Source organism: Podarcis melisellensis (assembly GCF_964234715.1).
Source record: "Podarcis melisellensis genome assembly, chromosome: 11".
NCBI classification, from domain to species: Eukaryota; Metazoa; Chordata; class Lepidosauria; order Squamata; family Lacertidae; genus Podarcis; species Podarcis melisellensis.
In genome coordinates, this window is record NC_138543.1 from 11,247,023 (window position 1) to 11,268,998 (window position 21,976).

At 44.3% G+C, this 21,976-nt stretch overlaps 1 protein-coding gene across 3 annotated transcripts in view; it reads left to right on the plus strand.

Moving 5' to 3' along the window:
• Positions 1 to 813: 813 nt before the first annotated feature.
• The window catches only part of LOC309380555 (kelch domain-containing protein 3-like), an 85,743-nt gene continuing 64,580 nt past the window's right edge, over positions 814 to 21,976 (plus strand). Inside the window, exons 1-8 of one of the 3 annotated variants that reach the window (XM_081930658.1) lie at positions 814 to 1,012; positions 2,474 to 2,545; positions 4,144 to 4,216; positions 4,592 to 4,634; positions 6,841 to 6,919; positions 13,206 to 13,294; positions 17,486 to 17,632; positions 19,254 to 19,305. In XM_081930658.1, coding sequence (XP_081786784.1) covers positions 2,484 to 2,545; positions 4,144 to 4,216; positions 4,592 to 4,634; positions 6,841 to 6,919; positions 13,206 to 13,294; positions 17,486 to 17,632; positions 19,254 to 19,305 — 545 coding nt within the window. In that variant the 5' untranslated portion in view covers positions 814 to 1,012; positions 2,474 to 2,483. The remainder of the gene's footprint in view (positions 1,013 to 2,473; positions 2,546 to 4,143; positions 4,217 to 4,591; positions 4,635 to 6,840; positions 6,920 to 13,205; positions 13,295 to 17,485; positions 17,633 to 19,253; positions 19,306 to 21,976) is intronic. The other 2 variants (XM_081930660.1, XM_081930659.1) reach the window with 2 other exon arrangements.

Genomic DNA, 21,976 nt, shown 5'->3' on the forward strand with positions numbered 1-21,976 from the left:
AGGTATCTGAAGAAGTGTGCACACACACGAAAGCTCATACCAAGAACTAACTTAGTTGGTCTTTAAGGTGCTACTGGAAGGAATTTTTTTTTTGTTTTAGCTGGAAAGTGAATATGAAAACCTGTCTCCACAAAAGAACATCCCATCTTCCTGACCCCACAACTCCCACTCGGTCATCTCTTTCATCACCCCCTTTGATCCCATCAATACTGAATTTTCCTTTGCGGCCTTTGTCCAGAAGGGTATAAAAACTGGACTCCTAGACCCATTTCCTGTTCTGATTCCCCAGATCTGCACTACAGTGGTACCTCGGGTTACAGACGCTTCAGGTTACATACGCTTCAGGTTACAGACTCCGCTAACCCAGAAATAGTACCTCAGGTTAAGAACTTTGCTTCAGGATGAGAACAGAAATCATGCTCTGGTGGCACGGTGGCAGTAGGAGGCCCCATTAGCTAAAGTGGTACCTCAGGTTAAGAACAGTTTCAGGTTAAGAAGGGACCTCCAGAACGAATTAACCTGTTCTTAACCTGAGGTACCACTGTATGTATTTAAAGCTTGTTCCATGCACATTGAAACCACATGACTTCCCTCAAAGAATCCTGGGAATTGGAGTTCCTACCTCACAGAGGTATCATTTCCAGCACCTTTAGCATAGTACTGTGGCTTTTATGGCAGCCTGCCATGCAGAGATGTAACAGGTGGTTCCTGTCCTGGAGATAAAACGATGTGAGTTTTTTACATTGTGTGGCCGGAATTTACAGTATGGGAAGGCTCTGTTTAAGTTGCCATGGCTCCAGGTAAGCCGGAAATAATGTGGAGTCAGAAAGGCAACTGTGAGGTGTGTGTTTCTTTCTGTGTACCACAGTGTCATAGCAACTGATGTCAGGCAAGGCAGAGAGCTAGATAAAGCTGGCGAATAAAGCAGACTAGAAATTAATATCTGGCGGCATACATAGAGCTTGCAGATACCTATTTCCGGTGCTCCTGATGAAAGATTAAGGAACCACAGGTGAGTGGAACATGGGGAGAAGAAAGGAAGTCAGTTCTTATTCATGCTTTGTAATGACTTTTTTCCCCTCCCAAGCAACAGCCAATTAGCAGAACTATTAGGCTCTTTACAGATTGAAATCCAGAGGGACTTCTGCAAATGCAACTGTGTGTTACCCAGATTCCCTTTCTTATTGCAGCCGTTTGCTTTCTCTAGAAGCTTCTCCATGCAACCTGTGTATTCATCCTGATCTGCTTGCACAAAGTTAACATGTATAATGCACTGTATACAGACAGTCTTTACTGAGTCTTCATTCTGATTTGCTTGCAGGACAGTTATAGGACATTAAGCATCCTTCCTGCGTCCTTCCCGGGTTGCTTTCAGAGTGTTTAAACTAGGGTTACCAGACGTCCCCGTTTCCCGGGGACAGTCCGCGGATTTGCGACTAAGTCCTCAGACAAATTCCGTCCCCGGATTTCATCTAATGTCCCCGGGAAATGCAGCAGCGACAGTCTCAGCAGCCCGGAGCAGTTGGCTCTGGCTGGCTTCAGGAGCTGCTTGGAAGTCCCCATATGATGGTGGTGCAGGGGCTCGAAGATGCAGCTTCCGGGCTGCCTCTACCTTCCCTGACCCCAGCAACTAAGCTGTGAAGGGAGGCTTCATGCTGCCTATCAGAGCTTGCGTGCAAGCAGGACAGGGCAGGGATCCCTCAGCTGGGAAGGGAGGCTTCCCGTTGCCTAACTGAGTGATCCCCACCCCTCCTGCTTGCACAAAAGTAGGAATGGGATTGGTGCTGCTCTGATGGGAAGGGAGGCATCGCGCTGCCTGAGCCTCGCCGCCGCTCTCGGCCCTTCTCCGCCTTCCATGCCTGATCCACCGTGCACCGCTCCCCCCCGCCCCCCACCAAAGAACCAACAACTCAGGGGCTGCCCAGGCTCATGGAGAAAGGAGATAGAAACCTAGGAGGAAGGGGAAACGTGGCGATTGAGGTCAAGGCGGTGGCCGCCCCTCTGCCACTGCCATCACTGCAGCATCAATGTGCCAAATGTGTAGTATGTAATTAATTAACTAACTAACTAACTAAAGTGTCCCTGGAGTCATTGAAAAAAAATCTGGTAACCTTAGTTTAAACTCTTCCTGTTAGTCATTTGTCCATCCCAATGCATTTCCCAGTCACTTTCCAAACTACAACAAGTCTGATTGTGTCTGTGTTTTTAAGTGGATTTGTTGTGCTAGATTGACGGAGTTCTTTAATCCACTTTAAGTACGCAAACTTAAAATTCCAGGTTGCACATGAATCCCGCAAAATAGTGGCAGGCTGGAGGCACCCCTAAAAACTGGGGTGGAGGGACAGCTCTGGAGTAGATTTCCACTTGTACTGTTGGATCCCATAATAAATATCTACCTGTAAACTTTTTTTTTTAACCTACTATACTCTCAAGACAATTCATACCTCTTTTTCTGAATACAGGTTTTTTCCAGTAGTTCCAAGATGGCATTAGCAAGTGGACATTGGATTACAAAAGAAGTGATTGGGGACGCTCCAAGTCCTAGGTATGGGATAATGGTCAAACTGGTATCATAATGAAACATACCATATTTTTCGCTCTATAGGACGCACTTTTTCCCCTCCAAAAATTGAGGGGAAATGTGTGTGCGTACTATGGAGCGAATGCAGGCTCCTTGGATTCAGCGACAGCAACGCTAAGCCTTCAAAGTGCAGATGGAGCACTCCCTTCATGCTCCAAAGGCTTCGCGTTGCTTTCGCTGAAGCCTGGAGAGCGAGAGGTGTTGGTGCGCACCGACCCCTCTCACTCTCCAGGCTTCAGGGAGAGCCCCACGCAGCCTCTCCCAGCAGGGAGAGGTTGCGTGGGGCTAAAGAGGAAGCCAAAACAGCCAGCGGGATGGATCCTGCTGGCTGCCTTGGCTTGTGACATAGCTGCGTGCAACCCCTCTGGCAGGGAGAAGCTGCATGGGGCTATGTATGGCTTCTTTAGTCTGTACGCTGCTCTTTGGGGCTGGGGGGGAAATAAGATTTTTTTTCTTGATTTCCCCCCCCCCCCTAAAAACTAGGTGCGCCCTTTGGTCCGGTGCGCCCTGTGGAGCGAAAAATACGCAGATTGTTGCATATTTTTTTTGTCTAGAGAACATCAGTTATTATTTGCATTTATTGTGTTGAATTGGCTTGTGATATCACTTAACATTAAATAGTAACAGGATAAGTTCCAGATGAGATATATACTGATGTTCTGAGTATATATTATGAATATGTGCATAGTTAAACCAAGGGGGCTATTAATGGTCCATAGCAAAACTTTTGAGATACTAAACAGTGATGTCTAGATTTTCTCGGTCAGTTTTACCATTTTCTTCTTTTGTTTTTTATCACATCAAATATTTGCCGAACATTGTTTTATAAAGCACACCATGAAAGGTAGCAGCTGTCATGCATAATATGACCAGAAGAATCAGAAACCAGGAAGATCAAACTTTGAATAAGGAATGGGGGAAATATATAATTTACCTTAAAAATCACTGTAAACAATTAAAATTATTAGTAGGGTTGGAATGATACTTGCAGCATAACGTAGAACTATGGTTGTAATGGAGACTTAATAGATTTGGATTAATAGAGAAGTTGCAGGAGGAATCCACAAAGGGGTGGCGGGAAGTCCAGGGGATTCTACAGAATTCTGTTTTTATTTTGCTTGTTTGACAATTGTTCGTAAATTTCAAAATTTGAAAAACTAAATGTGTGTGTGTGTGTGTGTGTAAGGATTGCAGCACAGAAGCAGTCATCATCCCTGTTGCAATAATGACATCAAAGTGGAAAACTACAGATAATCCCTCTACATATTTCACAGAACTGGTTTCTTTTTCTTTTTCTACCCTTTTCTTTTTTAAGTGAAGGGGTTGTTGTTCTCTGACAGATTTTGTGGATAGGCTTCATTTGTCCCAAGCTGCGTCGGCTTCAGGTCATGAGAAACTGCTAGCTTGCTCTCTCATATTAATACCCATATTATACTCTGAGTAAGGAGCTGTATAAATAGGCTCCCACAGTAAGGCTGGCCTCTCCTCTGAGCAAGGGGGGAAAGATTCACTGTTATTGCTGCATCCAAATTCATTTACCATTGTTTCATGTTGCTCTGTAGACACGGACATGCATTGGCAATCGCAGGAAATATAGCATTTATATTTGGAGGCTGTTCCTTTAATGATACGTCTGTAAGTACCACAAGTTGATGTTTGCTGTCCTTTGTTAATTTCATTACCGTTTGACATTTTGCTGTTGTTGGGAGTATAATAAATGGCATGCCTCTTGTACTCTTGCTGTTTGCTTTAAATCTCCGCAATTTCCCACTGTACACAAGTGCTTACTGAAGAATCACTGCATTCCAGTCATTGTCTACTAATGTGCATTGTGGAGACATGCCTGCAGATTCTGTCCGGGTAACTGTTTAGCTATTATTTCTACTGGTAGTCACTTGAGATAGCTTAAACCTGAATGTAATTTTAAAAGCGCTCCTTATCTAGATGACAATATTGATGCCCTGTAAATAAAGATATCAGCTTAAATCTCTCTTTCTCTTTCTCTCCTAGGATGATCAGCCAACATATTTCAATGACTTCTACATGTTGACAAGTGAGATGCTATTAATCTTTTCTAGCAGGCAGCTTTTTCTGTGGGTTTATTCCTCCCTTTGGAGCGGCACATATTTCACTATAATAGACCAGTCATTTGTAATGCAAAAAAAGGCTTATCACTATAAAATTGTGGAAGTGTATTGCAAACAATGAGAGTAGAATGGATTACGGTTAGAGGGGTTTTTCCTCTCTTCCCAGGCTAGTTGGAACAGCTGTACAACAACAAAGTTATATTTTCCCCTGGTATGAATGCACCTACTGTGGTCCAGGTTTTTTGGTCAATAAGGCATAGGGAGAACTGTTGGGTGCAAGTGTGATCACGCACTCGCAGGTTTTGTGATTTTCTTAAACATACCTTTTTATTTATTGAGCCACATATCGTATTTTTCGCCCTATAGGACGCACCGTCCCATAAGGCGCACCTAGTTTTTTTGGGGGGGGAAATAAAGGGGGGGATTTATTTTTTCCCCAGATGTGGGGCTGGGGCAGGGGAAGCCCGAGCTTCCCCCGACCCCAGCCCCCAGAACAGGCAACTCTCTGCAAGCCGCGGGAGCCCAGCACAGGACTCCTGCATCTTGCGGAGAGCTGCGCGAAGCCTGGAGAGTGGGAGGGGTTGGTGCGCACCGACCCCTCTCCCTCTCCAGGCTTCAGTGAAAGCCTGCATTCGCCCCATAGGACGCACACACATTTCCCCTTCATTTTTGGAGGGGAAAAGGTGTGTCCTATGGGGTGAAAAATACGGTATGTACTGTACATATTCGTAGTATTTCCTATAGAAATAGTCATTCTGCTGGCCTTACATCTCATTTCCAAGTTTAGCTTTAAGCAATTCAATGTGGCTTTTTGCTTAAAAGACAGTTAAGAGACAATGTAAGAAATGCATTAGACAAGGCATAGGCAAACTCCGGCCCTCCAGATGTTTTGAGACTACAGTTCCCATCATCCCTGACCACTGGTCCTGTTAGCTAGGGATGATGGGAATTGTAGTTCCAAAACGTCTGGAGGGCCGCAGTTTGCCTATGCCTGCATTAGACATCTTGAATATTTGAATCATCATACTGAAAAGCAAGCTGTTCCGATTTTTTTGGATGAGGAAAAGGCCTATGACAACCTGAAGTGGGATTTTTAATTTATTTTTTGAAGTTTTGCAAGAAATGAACTTGGAAATAATGTTATTAAATGGGTGAAATCAATTTATACATCACAGAAAGCACAGATAGTGGTTAGTGGAGATTTGACTTGATCCTGTGATATACAGAAGAGGACATGGCAAGCATGCCCATTCTCCTGTTACTTTTCATCCTGGTCTTAGAAGTCTTGCTTAGAGGTATTAGACAATATGATAGAATTATGGGAATAAAGATTTTAAAAGAGACGTATAAACTTGAGAGCAATTGCTGACGTTTTGATGTTAACTTTAGAAAACTTGCTGCAGGGAGTAGTTCTAATGGATAAGATCCAAGTTTAGCTTTAAGCAATTCAAAGCACTGCCATCAGATGCAGTGCTGCTACCTGGGGTAAAGATAAAGGTAAAAGGATCCCTGACCATTAGGTCCAGTCATGACCGACTCTGGGGTTGCAGCGCTCATCTCGATTTATTGGCCAAGGGAGCCGGAGTACAGCTTCCGGGTCATGTGGCCAGCATGACTAAGCCGCTTCTGGCAAACCAGAGCAGTGCACAGAAATGTCATTTACCTATTTATCTACTTGCACTTTGACATGCTTTCGAACTGCTAGATTGGCAGGAGCAGGGACCGAGCAACGGGAGCTCACCCCATCACAGGGATTTGAACCACTGACCTTCTGATCGGCAAGTCCTAGGTTCTGTGGTTTAACCCACAGCGCCACCCGCGTCCCCCTCCCTGGGGTAACCTGTCCCATTTCACCACCTGAGGCAAAATGGGAATGGTCTCCTCTTGTTGTCATCTCTGCCACCGCCACGACAATACCCCCGAAATAATGGCAGGAATAACTAAAATTGACTGCACATTAAAATAGATGCTTGTAGAATCATAGAATTGTAGAGGTCGGATGTGGAATCCTGACCACAGTCATCCCTGGGCGAACTCGAACCACCAACCTTCTGGTTAACATTTGTAGCTTTAGCCAGTATGTTTTGAAACCAAAATACTGTATGGATGTATAGATATATGTTCGTGTATGTGTGTAAATGTACCAATCATCTCAAGTTCATTCATTTGCAGTTACTTCCACTGATTTGACATGGGAAAGGATACCACAAGATGGGCACATTCCTTGTCCAAGAGAAGGTCATTCACTTTGGTAAGCAAACAATTCAGCAAAATAAACGCTGGTTATTTCTAGTACTTTTATGTCAATCACTGCAATGACAAGAGCCTATTGCGCGTATGTGGAAGAAAATATATTGGAATTAAGAGCCTGCCATCCATGTAAACCTACATCTGACTGAAATGCAAATAGTTACAGTGATTAATCACTCTGCACAGCCATAAGAAAACCCAACTACCACCAAGCATATATTATTATTAATTTGAGCGCGTCTGAGAATTGACAAATCTGAGAGAAAACCAATGACCAAAATCCAGAGCTTTGTGTTTAGCAGTTATGAAGATGAAAATGCTCAATTAGTGTTAGCCGTGCACTTCACGTAACAGACAAAGCTGTCATATCCAGCTTGCACACAGGGTCACCCAGTCCAATAAAATTGGTAACATTAACATGGTGCTCATGTTTTTGTTTTAACTTTATAACAAAAGAAAGCCTATAGCTACGTTTTTGGTAGTGAGAAATGTATTTAGAGAGCGCATTTACAGGCGTGATGCCAGTCTTCTCTGGTCCGATTTTTGCTGTTTTCTTTACTCCTCACTTGGTTTCCTGATTTCCATTTTCTAGTCGCCCTAGAGGTGCTATTTCTTTCACCTGTATCCTGTTTCAGATAAGCTTGGCAGTGATTGCTTTAATCCTCTCAGTCCCTTTGCTGTGCTTCCCTTTGCTGTGCTTCCCACTCCAGCTATGTCCTCCTCACTGTGGCATTAATACAGATGTGGCTCACTGTTTCCATGTTTGGGTTTGTGCTTTCACACAAGCAGTTTCAATGCCAGTGCAGAAACTATGCAGATGTTTTCCATCCACACTGGTGGGCAGTGCTTGGTGGAATATATTCACACAGTTTATTGTTTGCTTCTCTCCTCAGTTAGTACCTCCCTACCTTCCATGAGTTCTGGAAGCTTGAAACACTTCAAGGGCATTTGCAGGTATTTGTTTGCCTGTGCCTGCCTGCCTTTTTTTTTTTTTTTTTTTTGCAACACTGGCAAACTTATCCCAAAGCAAATTTTCATAAATGCCTTTTTAAGAAGAAGAAGAAGAGGAGGAGTTTGGATTTGATACCCCGCTTTATCACTACCGGAAGGAGTCTCAAAGCAGCTAACATTCTCCTTTCCCTTCCTCCCCCACAACAAACACTCTGTGAGGTGAGTGGGGCTGAGAGACTTCAGAGAAGTGTGACTAGCCCAAGGTCACCCAGCAGCTGCATGTGGAGGAGCGGGGAAGCGAACCCGGTTCACCAGATTATGAGTCTACCGCTCTTAACCACTACACCTCACTGGTTTTAAAAAACTCCTGAGTTGTCGTTCTCTGATTTGGACAAAACTGCAGGTTAAGAAAATAAAAAAGTGTGTTGAAGGCTGTGTTGCACCCCATCACAGCAAGGAATGTGCAGGCCCAGATAAACCACACTGTAGGATGATGGGGACAAATTTCATGTGGGTTAATACTGCTATTAAGTATTTCCATTCCAGACAATCAAAGGCTTTGAGGATGTCCAGGGACATGATCGTCAGTGGGAGTTTGGTTGTTTTGCTGTGTTCAATCAGATCCAGCAGTTTCCTAATGGAGTCTGTTACATTGCGACCAGGGACAGAGCCCTCAAGGTGTTTCAGGCTTACAGAACTCATGGAAGGTATGAAAAGTCAGGCCAGCCTGCTCTAGCCATTCCCTTCTCTGTGGTCTTCCACTCTAGGAATCATCTTCAACGCTTTAACCTTTCCCCTTACAAATAGCATTGCTTTAATTTTTTTCTCCTTCTCAAACTCTCCCAAACAAGTGAGCGGGCAGCTTCAACCACAAACATGATTGTAATAAGGGAGGATGTGATACCCATGAAAATTGTCCCCCCAAATTTCAGTCTGGGAAAAGGGGGAATCCTTGCCCTGGCCCTTTGTCTTCCAGAGGTCTAGCAGCAGAGCTGCTATTCTGTTTGCAGCTTGAAGAGCAATTATTTGATGCTGCTAAATCACTCACACCTGAAAGCACCTTAATTTCCATTAAAATGGACAACAGGCCTAGTAAGCAAGAATAAGATCAGGCTGCATGTCTTTGCATTCACCATTGGCCCAGGGAAGTAAAACAAAGCATAGAAATCTTCCAAACCCAGACGAAGGGGCTCAGGAGCTATTTTAAGCAGCTAATATCTGCTCATTGAGCTCCCCTTACATTTAACTGTTCCCATATGTTAATCATTTGGATTCTGATTTATGCTGTTTCTTTTGCTGTTTTTGCACAGGCATGGCCCATATGGAAACCATATTGCCTGTAACAGGTTTCAAAATGCTGGAGGAAAGTTGGGGGAGGAAAGTTTAAGAGAAGAACTGCATGGGTTTCAGTAGTGAACATTGTAGCACCTCTGTCCTGCAGCTTGGCCCACTTGAGAGTGGGGAAAAATGGCACCCGTGCAGCTCAGCTTTGCTACTTTTAAGACCCAGGACGGTGGCAGTGGCCAAGGAAGCAGCTGCTTCCAGTCATGTCCCAGCACTAGGGCAAGGATCTTGTGATAGGAATTTTGAGGTCTTTGTTGTTGTTTAGTCATTTAGTTGTGTCCAACTCTTCGTGACCCCATGGACCAGAGCACGCCAGGCACTCCTGTCTTCCACTGCCTCTCGCAGTTTGGTCAAACTCATGCTGGTAGTTTCAAGAACACTGTCCAACCACCTCGTCCTCTGTCCTCCCCTTCTCCTTGTGCCCTCCACCTTTCCCAACATCAGGGTCTTTTCCAGGGAGTCTTCTCTTCTCATGAGGTGGCCAAAGTATTGGAGTCTCAGCTTCAGGATCTGTCCTTCCAGTGAGCACTCAGGGCTGATTTCCTTCAGAATGGATAGGTTTGATCTTCTTGCAGTCCATGGGACTCTCAAGAGTCTCCTCCAGCACCATAATTCAAAAGCATCAATTCTTGGGCGATCAGCCTTCTTTATGGTCCAGCTCTCACTTCCATACATCACTACTGGGAAAACCATAGCTTTAACTATACGGACCTTTGTTGGCAAGGTGATGTCTCTGCAAGGTCAAAGGAAAATGGAAACACCTCCCCATTGTCTTTTCCTTCACAAATCCTGTCTTAAGGGCACATTTAAGATATGAATAGGGCGTGAGCTGTGACCTGGCTCAGGAACTAAGTATTTATCAAAAGACTGGCCAGGCTCCCCAGGCAATCCAATCAAGTGACCTGGCAGACAGGAGGTAAACAAACCACTCAGATTTCTGCTTTAGACCGCCTTTTCTGTGATGTAGGTATGATGTATGGGGGGGGGGTAGTCTTAGGTTACACCCCTTCTGTGATGTATGTATGATGTATGGAGGGGTGGTCTGGTCTTGAGCTCCAGGTCAGGGAATTTAAAATGTCTATATAAGGGCAGGCACACCTAGGTTCTGGGTCCTCCTCCTTTCCTGCGTGTGAAGGGAGCACCCTGTTGCAACAGTTAATAAAGATCAGGCTTACTAGCTGCTTTTCTTCTCAATATTCTCTGGTTGGCCTCTGTTATTTTCTCCTACCAATAAGGAACCTACGTAGGACTCCATATGGGCTCTTGGATACCCCATAAGGGAAAAGGGCAGATTTTTGTTTACAACAATCTCAATGTCAGACAATGTCAGACAAAAGATTCCTGCAATGCAGGGGGTTGGTCTAAATGCCCTTTGTGATCCCTTCCAACTCTATGATTCTATGACTCCCTTTCGTGAAAGGCAACTGCTGCACCATCTAAATCGGAGTCCTCCTAAAGTCAACACTGGGACAACTTTCTCTAAATAACAATGAAGCTTTTTTCCTCCCTCAAATATCTACTACGGATAGATGCCAACACAATTCATATTTTTAAAAAGTCTTTTATGGTGGGGGGGGCTGGCCTAGAAAACATTTCACCAGTACTTTTTTTCTGGGGGTACGCGGGGGTATGCATAGCTCTAAACATTTTGTGAATCTAGGTTTGGCCTCATTGAGGGGCAGTCTTTCAATACGAGTAGGAAAATGAGAGTACCCATAAATATTTTTTTAGAAGGAAAAAAAAGCACTGCATTTCACTTTTGGAATAGCGTGCAATTATTTTCCCTTGATTTTTTTTTAAAAGCTTCTCTTTTGAGGGTTTTTTTTTAAAAAAAAATGTTCACAAATAAAATGCATATCTCTGCCAACTTGAGCATGACACTAGCAAAAATGTGCAAAAGGTCTACAAACATTTGTGAGCCAACAGCTGTCAAAGCTACTTGGGGCATTTCACTCCTCCCCCAAATATGTCAGCTAGCTTGAAAAAACAGTGAATTTTTCTTTAAAGAAATGTCTGGATTTGTATTTCTAACTAGATAGCTTATTTGAATATATATATCACTATGTCCAATATGCACAAAAGGTCTTAGAGGGACCTCTTTTTGGATCACATATCTGTGTGTGTGTTTATGAGTGTGTGTGTGTGTGTGAGAGAGAGAGAGAGTTTTGTGTGCGTGTTGCTTGTTTACAAAACTATTGTACTACCAACTTTACTGTACGCTTGTGAAACATGGACCACTTATAAATGCCATCTCCAACTCCTCGAAAGATTCCATCAATGGTGTCTCTGAAAAAATTTACACATCACTTGGGAAGACAGGTGAACTAATGTCAGTGTGCTGGAAGAAGTAAAGATCACCAGTGTCGAAGCAGTGATTCTTCAACATCAACTGATTATCGTCTTCCAAAGCAGCTACTCTATTCCTAACTTAAGAATGGTAAACATAATACCGGTCGACAACAAAAGAGTTTTAAAGACGCTCTCAAGGCAAATGTAAAAAAAAGTAATATAAGCACTGGCAACTGGGAATCACTGGCCTGCAAGCACTCCAATTGGATAATAGCCAGTACCAAAGACATCATGAATATTGAAGAAGCAAAAACTCAGGACAAAAGGGAGAAATGTGCTAAGAGAAAAGCACATTTGGCAAATCCTCACCGTGATCAACTCCCACCCAGAAACCTATGTCCCCAATGTGGAAGGATGTGTGGATCCAGAATTGGCCTCCACAGTCACTTGCAGACTCACTGTTAAGACCATGTTCATGGAAGACAATCTTACTCGGCTATGACTGATCGCCAAAGAAGAAGCATGTATGTGTGTCTTGCCCTGCCTGCTTTGGACTTTGTGTCTATGCGCCTCTGGCATGGAGGCCTTGACAACATTCCCTTGAGAAAATGCCCAAATGGTTTTGTGCAGCGCCATATTGTTTAATGTACAATTGAAATTCTTTCCCTATCCTGCTGTAATAAATGGATCCTCTGCTATTTCAACCTAAATTCTCAAAGGTGTGAGTTCTTGGACCCTGAGCTGTTTAGGTGCATTCTCTGGGCAGTACATGACCGACTGACCTCCCAAAAGCTTATTCTACCTCACAAGCATGTTTAAGGGTCTTAGAGACACGTGGAACACCCAGTGGCGTAGCGTGGGTTGTCAGCACCCGGGGCAAGGCAAGTAATGTGCGCCCCCTAACCCGGGGCAAGGCAAGTAATTTGCGCCCCCTAACCCCTAATCTGCTGCCGCTGCCAGCTTCTTCTTGCTGCTGCCTGGTCTGGTCTGGTGTGGTTCTCTCCCGCGCTCAGCGCTGCGCTGGGCGGCCGCTGCACTGTCCCTCCCCCAGATAGTCCCTCGCTCTCTCTCCGCACCGCACGCCTGGCACCCACCCCCTCCACAGTGGGCGGCGACCCGGCGGCTCGGATCAGATTCGCACAGCCAGCACTGCAGTGAGAGAGAGTGAGTGAGCCAGGTAGGGGCAGAGAGCTGCGAGTGCGAGCGCGCGCCCCCCCCAGATGTTGCGCCCGGTGCAGCCGGCCCCCCTGCACCCCCCACGCTATGCCACTGGGAACACCCCCTCTCCATACCACCAATACTTTTTTCTTCATCCAAGGTAGCATTCACAGAGCATGCCAGTTTGTCCACCAACAGCCCAGCCACTTCATTAGTTAGGTAGTGCTATATTCTGCCACTTACATCTTTCCTCGCTGGAATTGTTCACCTTTTGGTTTCCTGTAACTGTTTCCCACAGAGCAATCTGTTTACTAATGTATACACAGAGTCAGCCCATTGCCAAAAGTGAAATAGGGAGTTGTATGAGCCGGTCAAAAGTAAAATCTGCCCAGAATGTAGATTGTAGATACAACTGTGCTGCCAAAGGATAAAAGAGCTTGGTAACGTCCACTGTGACCATAAGTGTATATTTTCCATACAAAATTCTAGCCATGGGGGAGGTGGTTTATGGCCGACTGTAAAAATTTCTCAACTTTGCTTTACAGTGTAGTAAAAGGCAAGATATATTTATTTGGAGGTTGTTCAAGCATGAATGCTGAGCGTTGCCTTCCAGGAGTCTACACCTTTGATCTTGGTGAGTAAAAACATGGAATTAGATTGCCAGGGATTTATAGTTCATTTAGTTAATGGCAAGTCAAAGAGCCTTTTGCTCTTGTAGAAGAAAAAGCATTTATTAATTTATTATTGTTTGGGGGCGACCGTGGCAGCATGGAACTATGAATTTTGATGATCCCATCCTTTCCCTCAAACTTGTCTTTCTGATGTAACTTGGTCATGATGGTGGGATTGGGGAGGAACAAACCAGCTTTGCTGAAAAAGCTAATCATTTTAAAATTGCAAGCTTTGAAAGATAGAAACAAAAACTCGACTGGGTGTCCCGGCTCCTTGTTCCTAACTTATTATTTCCCTCCAGTAAGTTTATTTATTATTTCTATTCATGGCAAACCGGAGCTCATTTTGCACAAATATATCTCATAGTGGTTGAACAAATGAAAGATGAATGCCATTCAATTAGGTCTATTGCCATGGAGCTCTGAAGCTGCCTTTCCCAGGGCACCTAGAGAACGGAAAGGAATGTAGCTCATTTCAAGCTCCTTTTAAGATATATCTTCCCTTTGCTCAGTGAAGGTGATTTGGCTCTTGGGTTGGGTTCCCTGCTGAGAATGTTCCAAATCAAAGGCTCCCTCATTACTGAATGCCAGTTCATAATGTACCATATTTTAAATCCCACTTTAGACTGATTAGTTCCAGAAGGGGAAATACTGTAAGACGCTGGGTGTTTAGCCTGGGGAGTTTCGCCTGGAGCAACAACCCAACCCCAATTTTGGCTGGAATTTTTAAAGAAATTGCAATGAAAACAAACGCTGACTGCTTTCTGGAAAGCAAAAATGTACGTTTTCCCAGATCTGCTGCACAAGGTTACATGAATGGATGGTTCGGGGTGCAGTTTCGGCACTCCCGGTCAGCAGCAGCTCATGCAGGTTTTCAACTTCACTTCCACTGAGCGTCTCTGCAGGGGCGAACAAAACTGGCACTTTTACAACAGAGCAGGGTGGTGCAACATGCGACCCTCAATGCCTTTTTGGGTGGCCCTCAACAACATTTGAGGGCCCCCCCTTGCAGCCCCCACTTTGCCTTCCCAAATCTTGGTAAGTGAGGTACTGAGCTTTGGGAAGGAGGCATGAGGGCTCTAGCAGGGTCCTAGAGTCCTCCCCAAAACCTATTTCAGTTTGGAAAGGAGGTAGAAGGTCTCTGGGACCCTGCCAGAGCTTTGTGCCTCTTTCCCAAAGCCTGGTATCTCGCTTAGCTGGCTTTGGGAAGGCAGCATGAGAAATGGGGGGCATGACAAATTCTGGCCTCGCTCCCCACTCCTACAATGTGCTCTGCATGGGGCTACCTTTGAAGGTGACCTGGAAACTACAACTAAAAAATGTGATAGCTAGAATGGTGACTGGGAGTGGCCGCCGAGACCATATAACACCGGTCCTGAAAGACTCCCATTACGTTTCCAAGCACAATTCAAAGTGTTGGTGCTGATCTTTAAAGCCCTAAACGGCCTCAGCCCAGTAGACCTGAAGGAGCGTCTCCACCCCCATTCAGCCCGGACACTGAGTCCAGCTCTGAGGGCCTTCTGGCAGTTCCCTCCCTGCAAGAAGTGAGGTTACAGGGAACCAGGCAGAGGGCCTTCTTGGTAGTGACACCTGCCTTGTGGAACCCCTCCCATCAGATGTCAAGGTAATAAACAAATACCTGACTTTTAGAAGACATCTGAAGGCAGCCCTTTTAGGGAAGTTTTATCGTGTTTTTAATATTCTGTTGGGAAAGCCAGCCAGATGGGCGGGGTATAAATATATTATTATTACAGTCATACATCGGGTTACAGCCGCTTCAGGTTGCATTTTTTCGGGTTGCGGACCATCGAATCGCAACCCCTGTGTGCACAGATGCAGGTTGCGAACGCTGCGGGTTGCGAACATGCATCCCACATGGATCACGTTTGCAAACCGAGCGTCCAGTGTAGTATTATTATTATTAGTTTACACGACAAGGCCCGCACATTCCATGTCAAAGTACTCTTGTGGCCTGCTTAGTACAATAACTTGGAAAGCCCTGCTATAGAGTTTCAAAGTAGCAGAGCAGGCTGTGGAGTCCATTAACTCAGCGCTGTGAGAGCAAATAGCAGCTGGGGGGGAAAGCACCCAGAGTGTTATGGCCCCACCGTTGTCATGTATCTTCATGGTGCTATGCTAGGAGATGCCATCCCTCCTCCTGTGCCTGATAAGGGTGCCAGTTCCCCTTCTTCTGTCCAGTGTTGCTCCGTGGCAGATACTGGTAGTCTTATTATCAGCCACCATTGCTCCCGATTTCTGGCCCATGCTCTGGAGATATTTCAGGCTATAGGGACGTGGGTGGCGCTGTGGTCTAAACCACTGAGCCTCTTCGGCTTGCCGATCAGAAGGCCGGCGGTTCGAGTCCCCACGACGGAGTGAGCTCCTGTTGCTCTGTTCCAGCTCCTACCAACCTAGCAGTTTGAAAGCACACCAGTGCAAGTAGATAAATAGGTAGCGCTCTGGCGGGAAGGTATAATGGCGTTTCCATGCACTCTGGTTTGCGTCATGGTGTTCTGTTGCGCCAGAAGCAGTCTAGTCCTGCTGGCCACATGACCCAGGAAGCTGTCTGCAGACAGACGCTGGCTCCCTCGGCCTGAAAGCGAGATGAGCGCCGCAACCCCATAGTCGCCTTGAACTAGACTTAACCATCCAGGGGTCCTTTACCTTTTATACCTATTTCAGGCTATGCTACTCTCCACTACTCCACAGAACCAGGGCAAAGATACCTGCCTACCCATGTCAGGTGGCATCCTGTCTCATTCATGTAGTGATGAAGCATGCATTGGCATTCTGTCTGAAAAGGACCAGTTTTGTAAATGTAGTAAAATCCTAAGCAAACACACATCTTTTGGGGTGTCTTCCTTATCTTTTTAATAATAATAATAATATTAATAAGAATAAAAATTTATTAATTTATACTTTTCAAATTTATACATTCCACTAATTTTATACATTTCACTAATTTTACAATCATTTTGACTTTTCAGAACTTGACTTCCTTCCCCCCTCTTTCTGCAGTTCCTTCAATTTATTTTTTTAATATATCCAAATGAAATTAATTTACTCATTTATTCATCTTCTTTAAGTAGATACTATTATAAAACTGCCGGTTATTACAATAATCCTGCCAATGTACTGTTTATAATTTATCTGTAAATATTCATAAACCATTTCCATTCTTCTGTAAAAAAAATTGTTAGCTTGATTTCTTATTCTTCTGGTAAGTTTTGCCAATTCTGCATATTCCATAAGTTTTTGTATCCATTCTTCCTTTGCTGGGACTTCCTTCTGCTTCTTTCCATTTTGGAGCCAGTAACATTCTTGCCACTGTAGTAGCATACATAAATAATTTCTATGCATTTTAGATAGTTCTGGCCCTATAATTCCCAAAAGAAAAGCTTCTGGTGTGTTTTTTTACAAAGGTTATTTTAAACATTATATATCATTTCCCAGTAAGCTTTAACCTGACTACAAGATCACCACATACTACAACACACATCTTTTTGCATCTGATTGCACATCTGAGTACAGTGGTACCTCAGGCTACATACGCTTCAGATTACAGACTCCGCTAACCCAGAAATAGTACCTCGGGTTAAGAACTTTGCTTCAGGATGAGAAGAGAAATCATGTTCCAGTGGCGGGAGGCATCATTAGCTAAAGTGGTGCTTCAGGTTAAGAACAGTTTCAGGTTAAGAACGGACCTCCAGAACGAATTAAGTACTTAACCCGAGGTACCACTGTATATATTGTACAGTACTGAAAGCTAATACCCAATTTATGAGCTATTTTGCTGAAATATGCATGAGAGGAGTAGTGGAATAGATGTCATAATTTCATGGCAAAACAGATAGTAAATTCTCAATGATTTAGCGCAATACAGAAGTAGTAAAAACTGTTTTTAAAAAATACAAAGAGACAGGTTGTTTTTTTTTTAAAAAAGAAACAATTCAGATAAAATAGCCATTTAAAAACCGAAAGCCTTCCTGAAAAGGCAAGGTTTTCGCCAACTTTTGAAATTGCCCACACAGCTAGCCTCTTTTAGCCAGGTTTCAGTATTTTGTAGAACAAGCAGAATGAGAAAGTGAATTCCTTCCTCCCCCCAGCCCACTCTACGACAAGAGACTAATTTACTGTTATTTCCTTATCTTAAGGTTCCTTAATATGGCAGAAAGTTGCAGCCACTGGCATCGCACCTCAGACTCTCAATCACAGTTCAGCTGCAGTTGGAGAAAACATCTACGTATATGGGGGTACACTATGCGGAAAAACTGTTGATGACCTGCACGTGTTCAACACGGGTGAGTAGAATTAAATCGTCTTTAAGAAATTTGGTTTCATATGTGGTCAATCAATCCGCAATCATGCAATAGTGCAGACTATAGCCATAAGTGCAAATAGAACTTGTTTCCAGGGTTCTTTCTTGCTCTTCAGCATAAAGCCCTACGTCAGGTTAAAATAATATAAAGATATATTTCTAAAGATCAGTTAAAATAATTTACATTAGAAAAATAGGGAGGGTCCTAAAAATTAAAATATCTCTGGTGTCAAAGCTCAGGGTGGTGTATTGTCAGTATAATATATAGAAGTTCTCCTTGATTTCTCTTTGTTGTTATTTGCTACATCATTTCCTCCATCTTTTATGATGATCCAAATCTTTTACCATTGTGTCCAAAATTCAGCCTTAAACTACAAGTGATATTCCAAACCTACTAGCGATTTTAACTGTTTACAATGGTCTTTAAGATAAGTTATAAATTTTCCCCATTCCTTATTAACATTTTGGTCTTCCCGATTTTTGATTCTCCCGCTTATTTTAGCCTTTTCAGCATAGTCCATCAACTTGATCTGCCATTTTTCTCTGGAAGGAACTTTATCTTCTTTCCATCTCTGGGCCAATAACGTCCGTGCAGCCTTGGTCGCATAGATAGTCTTTTCTGCTCCCTTGGGATTTCGGCACGTAGAGAAGGCACTCTTTTTGAGGGCACACACCTTTTTATGTCGGTAACTGTGGATTAAAAAGTACCGTATTTTTCGCTCTATAGGGCGCACCTGACCATAGGGCGCACCTAGTCTTCAGAGGGGGAAATCAGGGGAAAGAAATATGATTTCCACACACCCCCCCAAGCTCTGGGAGCAGCGGACAGGCTGCACACAGCCTGTACACTTCTCCCAGACCTTCTCCCTGCTATTGTGGGAGGTGGGGGAATTCCCCCATCTCCCGCAAAAGCCCACAGGAGGGAGAAGGGACTGACTCGGCCAGTCAGTCCCTTCTCCCTCCTTGGGGAAAAGCCTCCAAGAGCAGTGCGCTCTTTAAAGGCTGCACGGCTCCTGTGGGCTTTTCTAAGAGGTAGGGCTTTTCTAAGAGCCACACACCTTTTAAAGAGCGTGCAGCTCCTGCGGGCTTTTCGATTGAGCTTGGGGGGAGAGCGCTGCTTTCCCCCACCGCCAGCCTCAAAGACCAGACTCTCCTGGCTTCAGCGAAAGCAACGCAAAGCCCCCGGAGCACAGGCTTCGGAGGCTTCGCATTGCTATCGCTGAAGCCAGGGAGCCTGCATTCGCTCCATAGGACGTACACACATTTCCCCTTAATTTTTGGAGGGGAAAAAGTGTGTCCAATAGAGCGAAAAATGTGGTACATAGACTCACCTTCACTCATATGGTTCCCTGTTTTGATAGGAAAAAAAATAATATTAAACTGCAGAGGTAGCCAGTGCGTTTGGGTTCCAATTTCCATTAGCCCCAGTCAGCAAGGCCAATGGCCAGGAATGATGCGAACTGGAGTCCAGAATACCTGAGGGCCACTATTTTTGCCTCCCACCCACTGTTATATGGAATGCCATTCTGCCACTTTTGTTGCATTTTTTGTCATAACGTCCTGAAGTACCTTTTGCTATTGTGACACTTTATGTTATCTTTCAGTGTCCCAAAGCTGGACCCCAGTCAAAACCTCTGGTTCAGCCCCTGGTGCCAGGTTAGTTGCTGATTTTTTTAATATTTTTAATTTTTAGGTTAGTTGCTTGTTAACACTAGAGTTGAACCGGAATAAGAAAAGCACAAGTAAAAGATAATTTAGTCATGTTCTCCGCCAGAGAAACTGCTGATGAAGGTGGAATAATATTTGAAGTGTAAGGACCATTTGTCAGACCCTCCACTGTTCGTGTGACCTTGCCATTCATATATACAGAAGAAGAGTAAAGGAAGGTCTTGCTTTAATAGTACAAAGGGAATATTCCGTGCTATGTTGAGGGGTTTGCCAGGAAATAGGAAATTATGTTCACATGTGGTGGGGGTGTAAATCTGTACAATTTTGGGGGCAAAGGGTGTTTAAGGAGATAACAGAAATCACTGGATTAAAGTCCAGAGGTACAGTAGCATTCTATCAATTTACAATGGGGTGGAAGGTTCACAGGCTACGAAGGACTTGCCCACAAACTTATTGGCAGCTGCACGCATTATTATAGCAAGGAATTGGAAGGGGCAAGCAGAATATAAAATGGAAGGATGGTATAAAGCAATGGCGGAGGAAGCCTCTCTGGCATCTGGTGCAGGGTGCCGAAGAGCGGGGCGAACTGCCCGGTGGCACATGCACAGCGCCCATACAGACTGTGCATGCGCAGCGCACATGCGGACGACGCACGTGTGGCAGACCGTACAGACGCTGCGCGCACCCTCGGCTGCTCTACAGCTGGGGGAAGGCAGCAGGCCATCTTGTCACCCCCCCAGGGTAGCACCCAGGGTGGACTGCCCCCCACCCCCACCCCTTCGTACACCCCGGTATAAAGAGGTGTGGGATATAGCTATTAACGATAAAGTAACATGTGTCGTTAAGGTTAGATGGGGAATACACAGAAGAAATTATTTAAGAAGATATGGATGGTGTTTGTAGAATTTGTACTGTTAAAACAGAAGGGGTCAAACTATCTCAAGAGGTGTTGAAATTTTGGAAGGTTTGGATAGTTACAATGGAATGATCTCATTGGTGGGGTGCACATTTTTATTCTTACTTATTTATGATTTTTGCTTTGTCAAAATAATTCTGCCCTTGCATCTTACTTAGCATGAGGATAGAGGCCATAAAAATGAGTAAGCAAGTCTGTGGGGACTTGTTTTCTGGGTTCTGGGGTGGTGTACAGAAGGATAAGCCCCACTTAAGGTTGTTTTGGGAAGCCATGAGTTTCTTCTATGCATAGGCAAAAGGCCCTAGGAGCTGAAAAGATGCTGACCAAACATTCTTGAATACAGTGGTCATTCTTCCTATCATAAAAAGTTGATCCCTATATATTCTTTTCCTGACAAAGGGGAGAGCTCTGTTAATGGTGGCACCAAATGGATTCTGAGAAAATACCCTCCTTTGCCATTCCAAATAAACAAGGAAACAAGAGAATATAATTATCTCTGTGACCCATTGAAGCTTGAGCTGGAACAGCGCATAATTTTTGTTTAATTGGGAGTGAAATATTCAACCATACCGGTAATGGTATCTGAATGCTGCCTTTATGACCTAGTCAACACTCTGTGCCATGTCATGAATGGATGTGACTTTTATTGCCTGGCTAAATATTGCCGAGTCTTCTTTTGAAGGAAAGGAGAAATAGCTTAAAAGGAAAACGGGGGCACTTGAAGGGTCTTCAACTAGTTCTACAGGGAGTTTGATACAATTGTGAGGGTTTGACTTTGGGGAAGGCTAATAGTGTATAATTTCCTTTGATTCCTGGCCCTCTATGCCTCTATACAGGGTCCTTCTGAGGATAAAATGGGAAAGGGAAGAAACCAAATATACCACTTTGAGGTCCTTGGAGGAAACTTGGGTTAAAAATGTAATAATAAGTAAATAATAAACTGTGAGACCCCCCGGGTGTAGGGCGGTATATAAATTCAATAAATAAATAAAAATGAAATGAAATGGCACATTTTGCTCCTCAAGTGCTCGGCCGAGAATAATTGCTGCTCACCTCAGATGTTTGCTTAACTATATTAAAGGAGTCTTGTTCCCAATATGGTTTTTTTCCTTCGCTGGATCCATTTTCTCTTCCACTAGTACCACCATAACTGGAATAGCTAAGACCAGCTTATGAAAAATTATTCTTTGCTCACTCAGAGCGCAGTGAGGAACGCTTTGTTCATTAATAACGCTCTGGAGAATGCCCAGGAACCTGAACGTGACAAATTGCCACCAACCTAAAATCATTAGGCAACACAATGCACTGGCGCAAAACACAAGCATGACAAATTAGTGGCGATTTTTCCTCAGCCTCCACGAATTCTGATATGCGTGCCAGGCAGGCAAAAGGAAGTAAGCCCCATTGAACTTCACAGGGCTCACTTCTGAGTAGATAAGACTAGCAGGGTTGGGGAACCCTTTTCAGACCCCGGCTTCTTCCACCCTGGGCAACATTGAGGGGGCCAAATTCCTGTGGTGGGTGGGACCAGAAGGAAAAGGAGGAGGAGCAAATAATGTACATATCAACTTTGTGGAGTAGGTGAGCTTCTACACGCACAAAGAACCACAGAAGTACTGTTTGGGGGGGACAGGGGGCGGGTGGGTATGGAGGACTCCCTGGTCCTGAGTGGGGTAACTGTGCCTCTGAAGGACCAGGTGCGCAGCCTGGGAGTCATTTTGGACTCACAGCTGTCCATGGAGG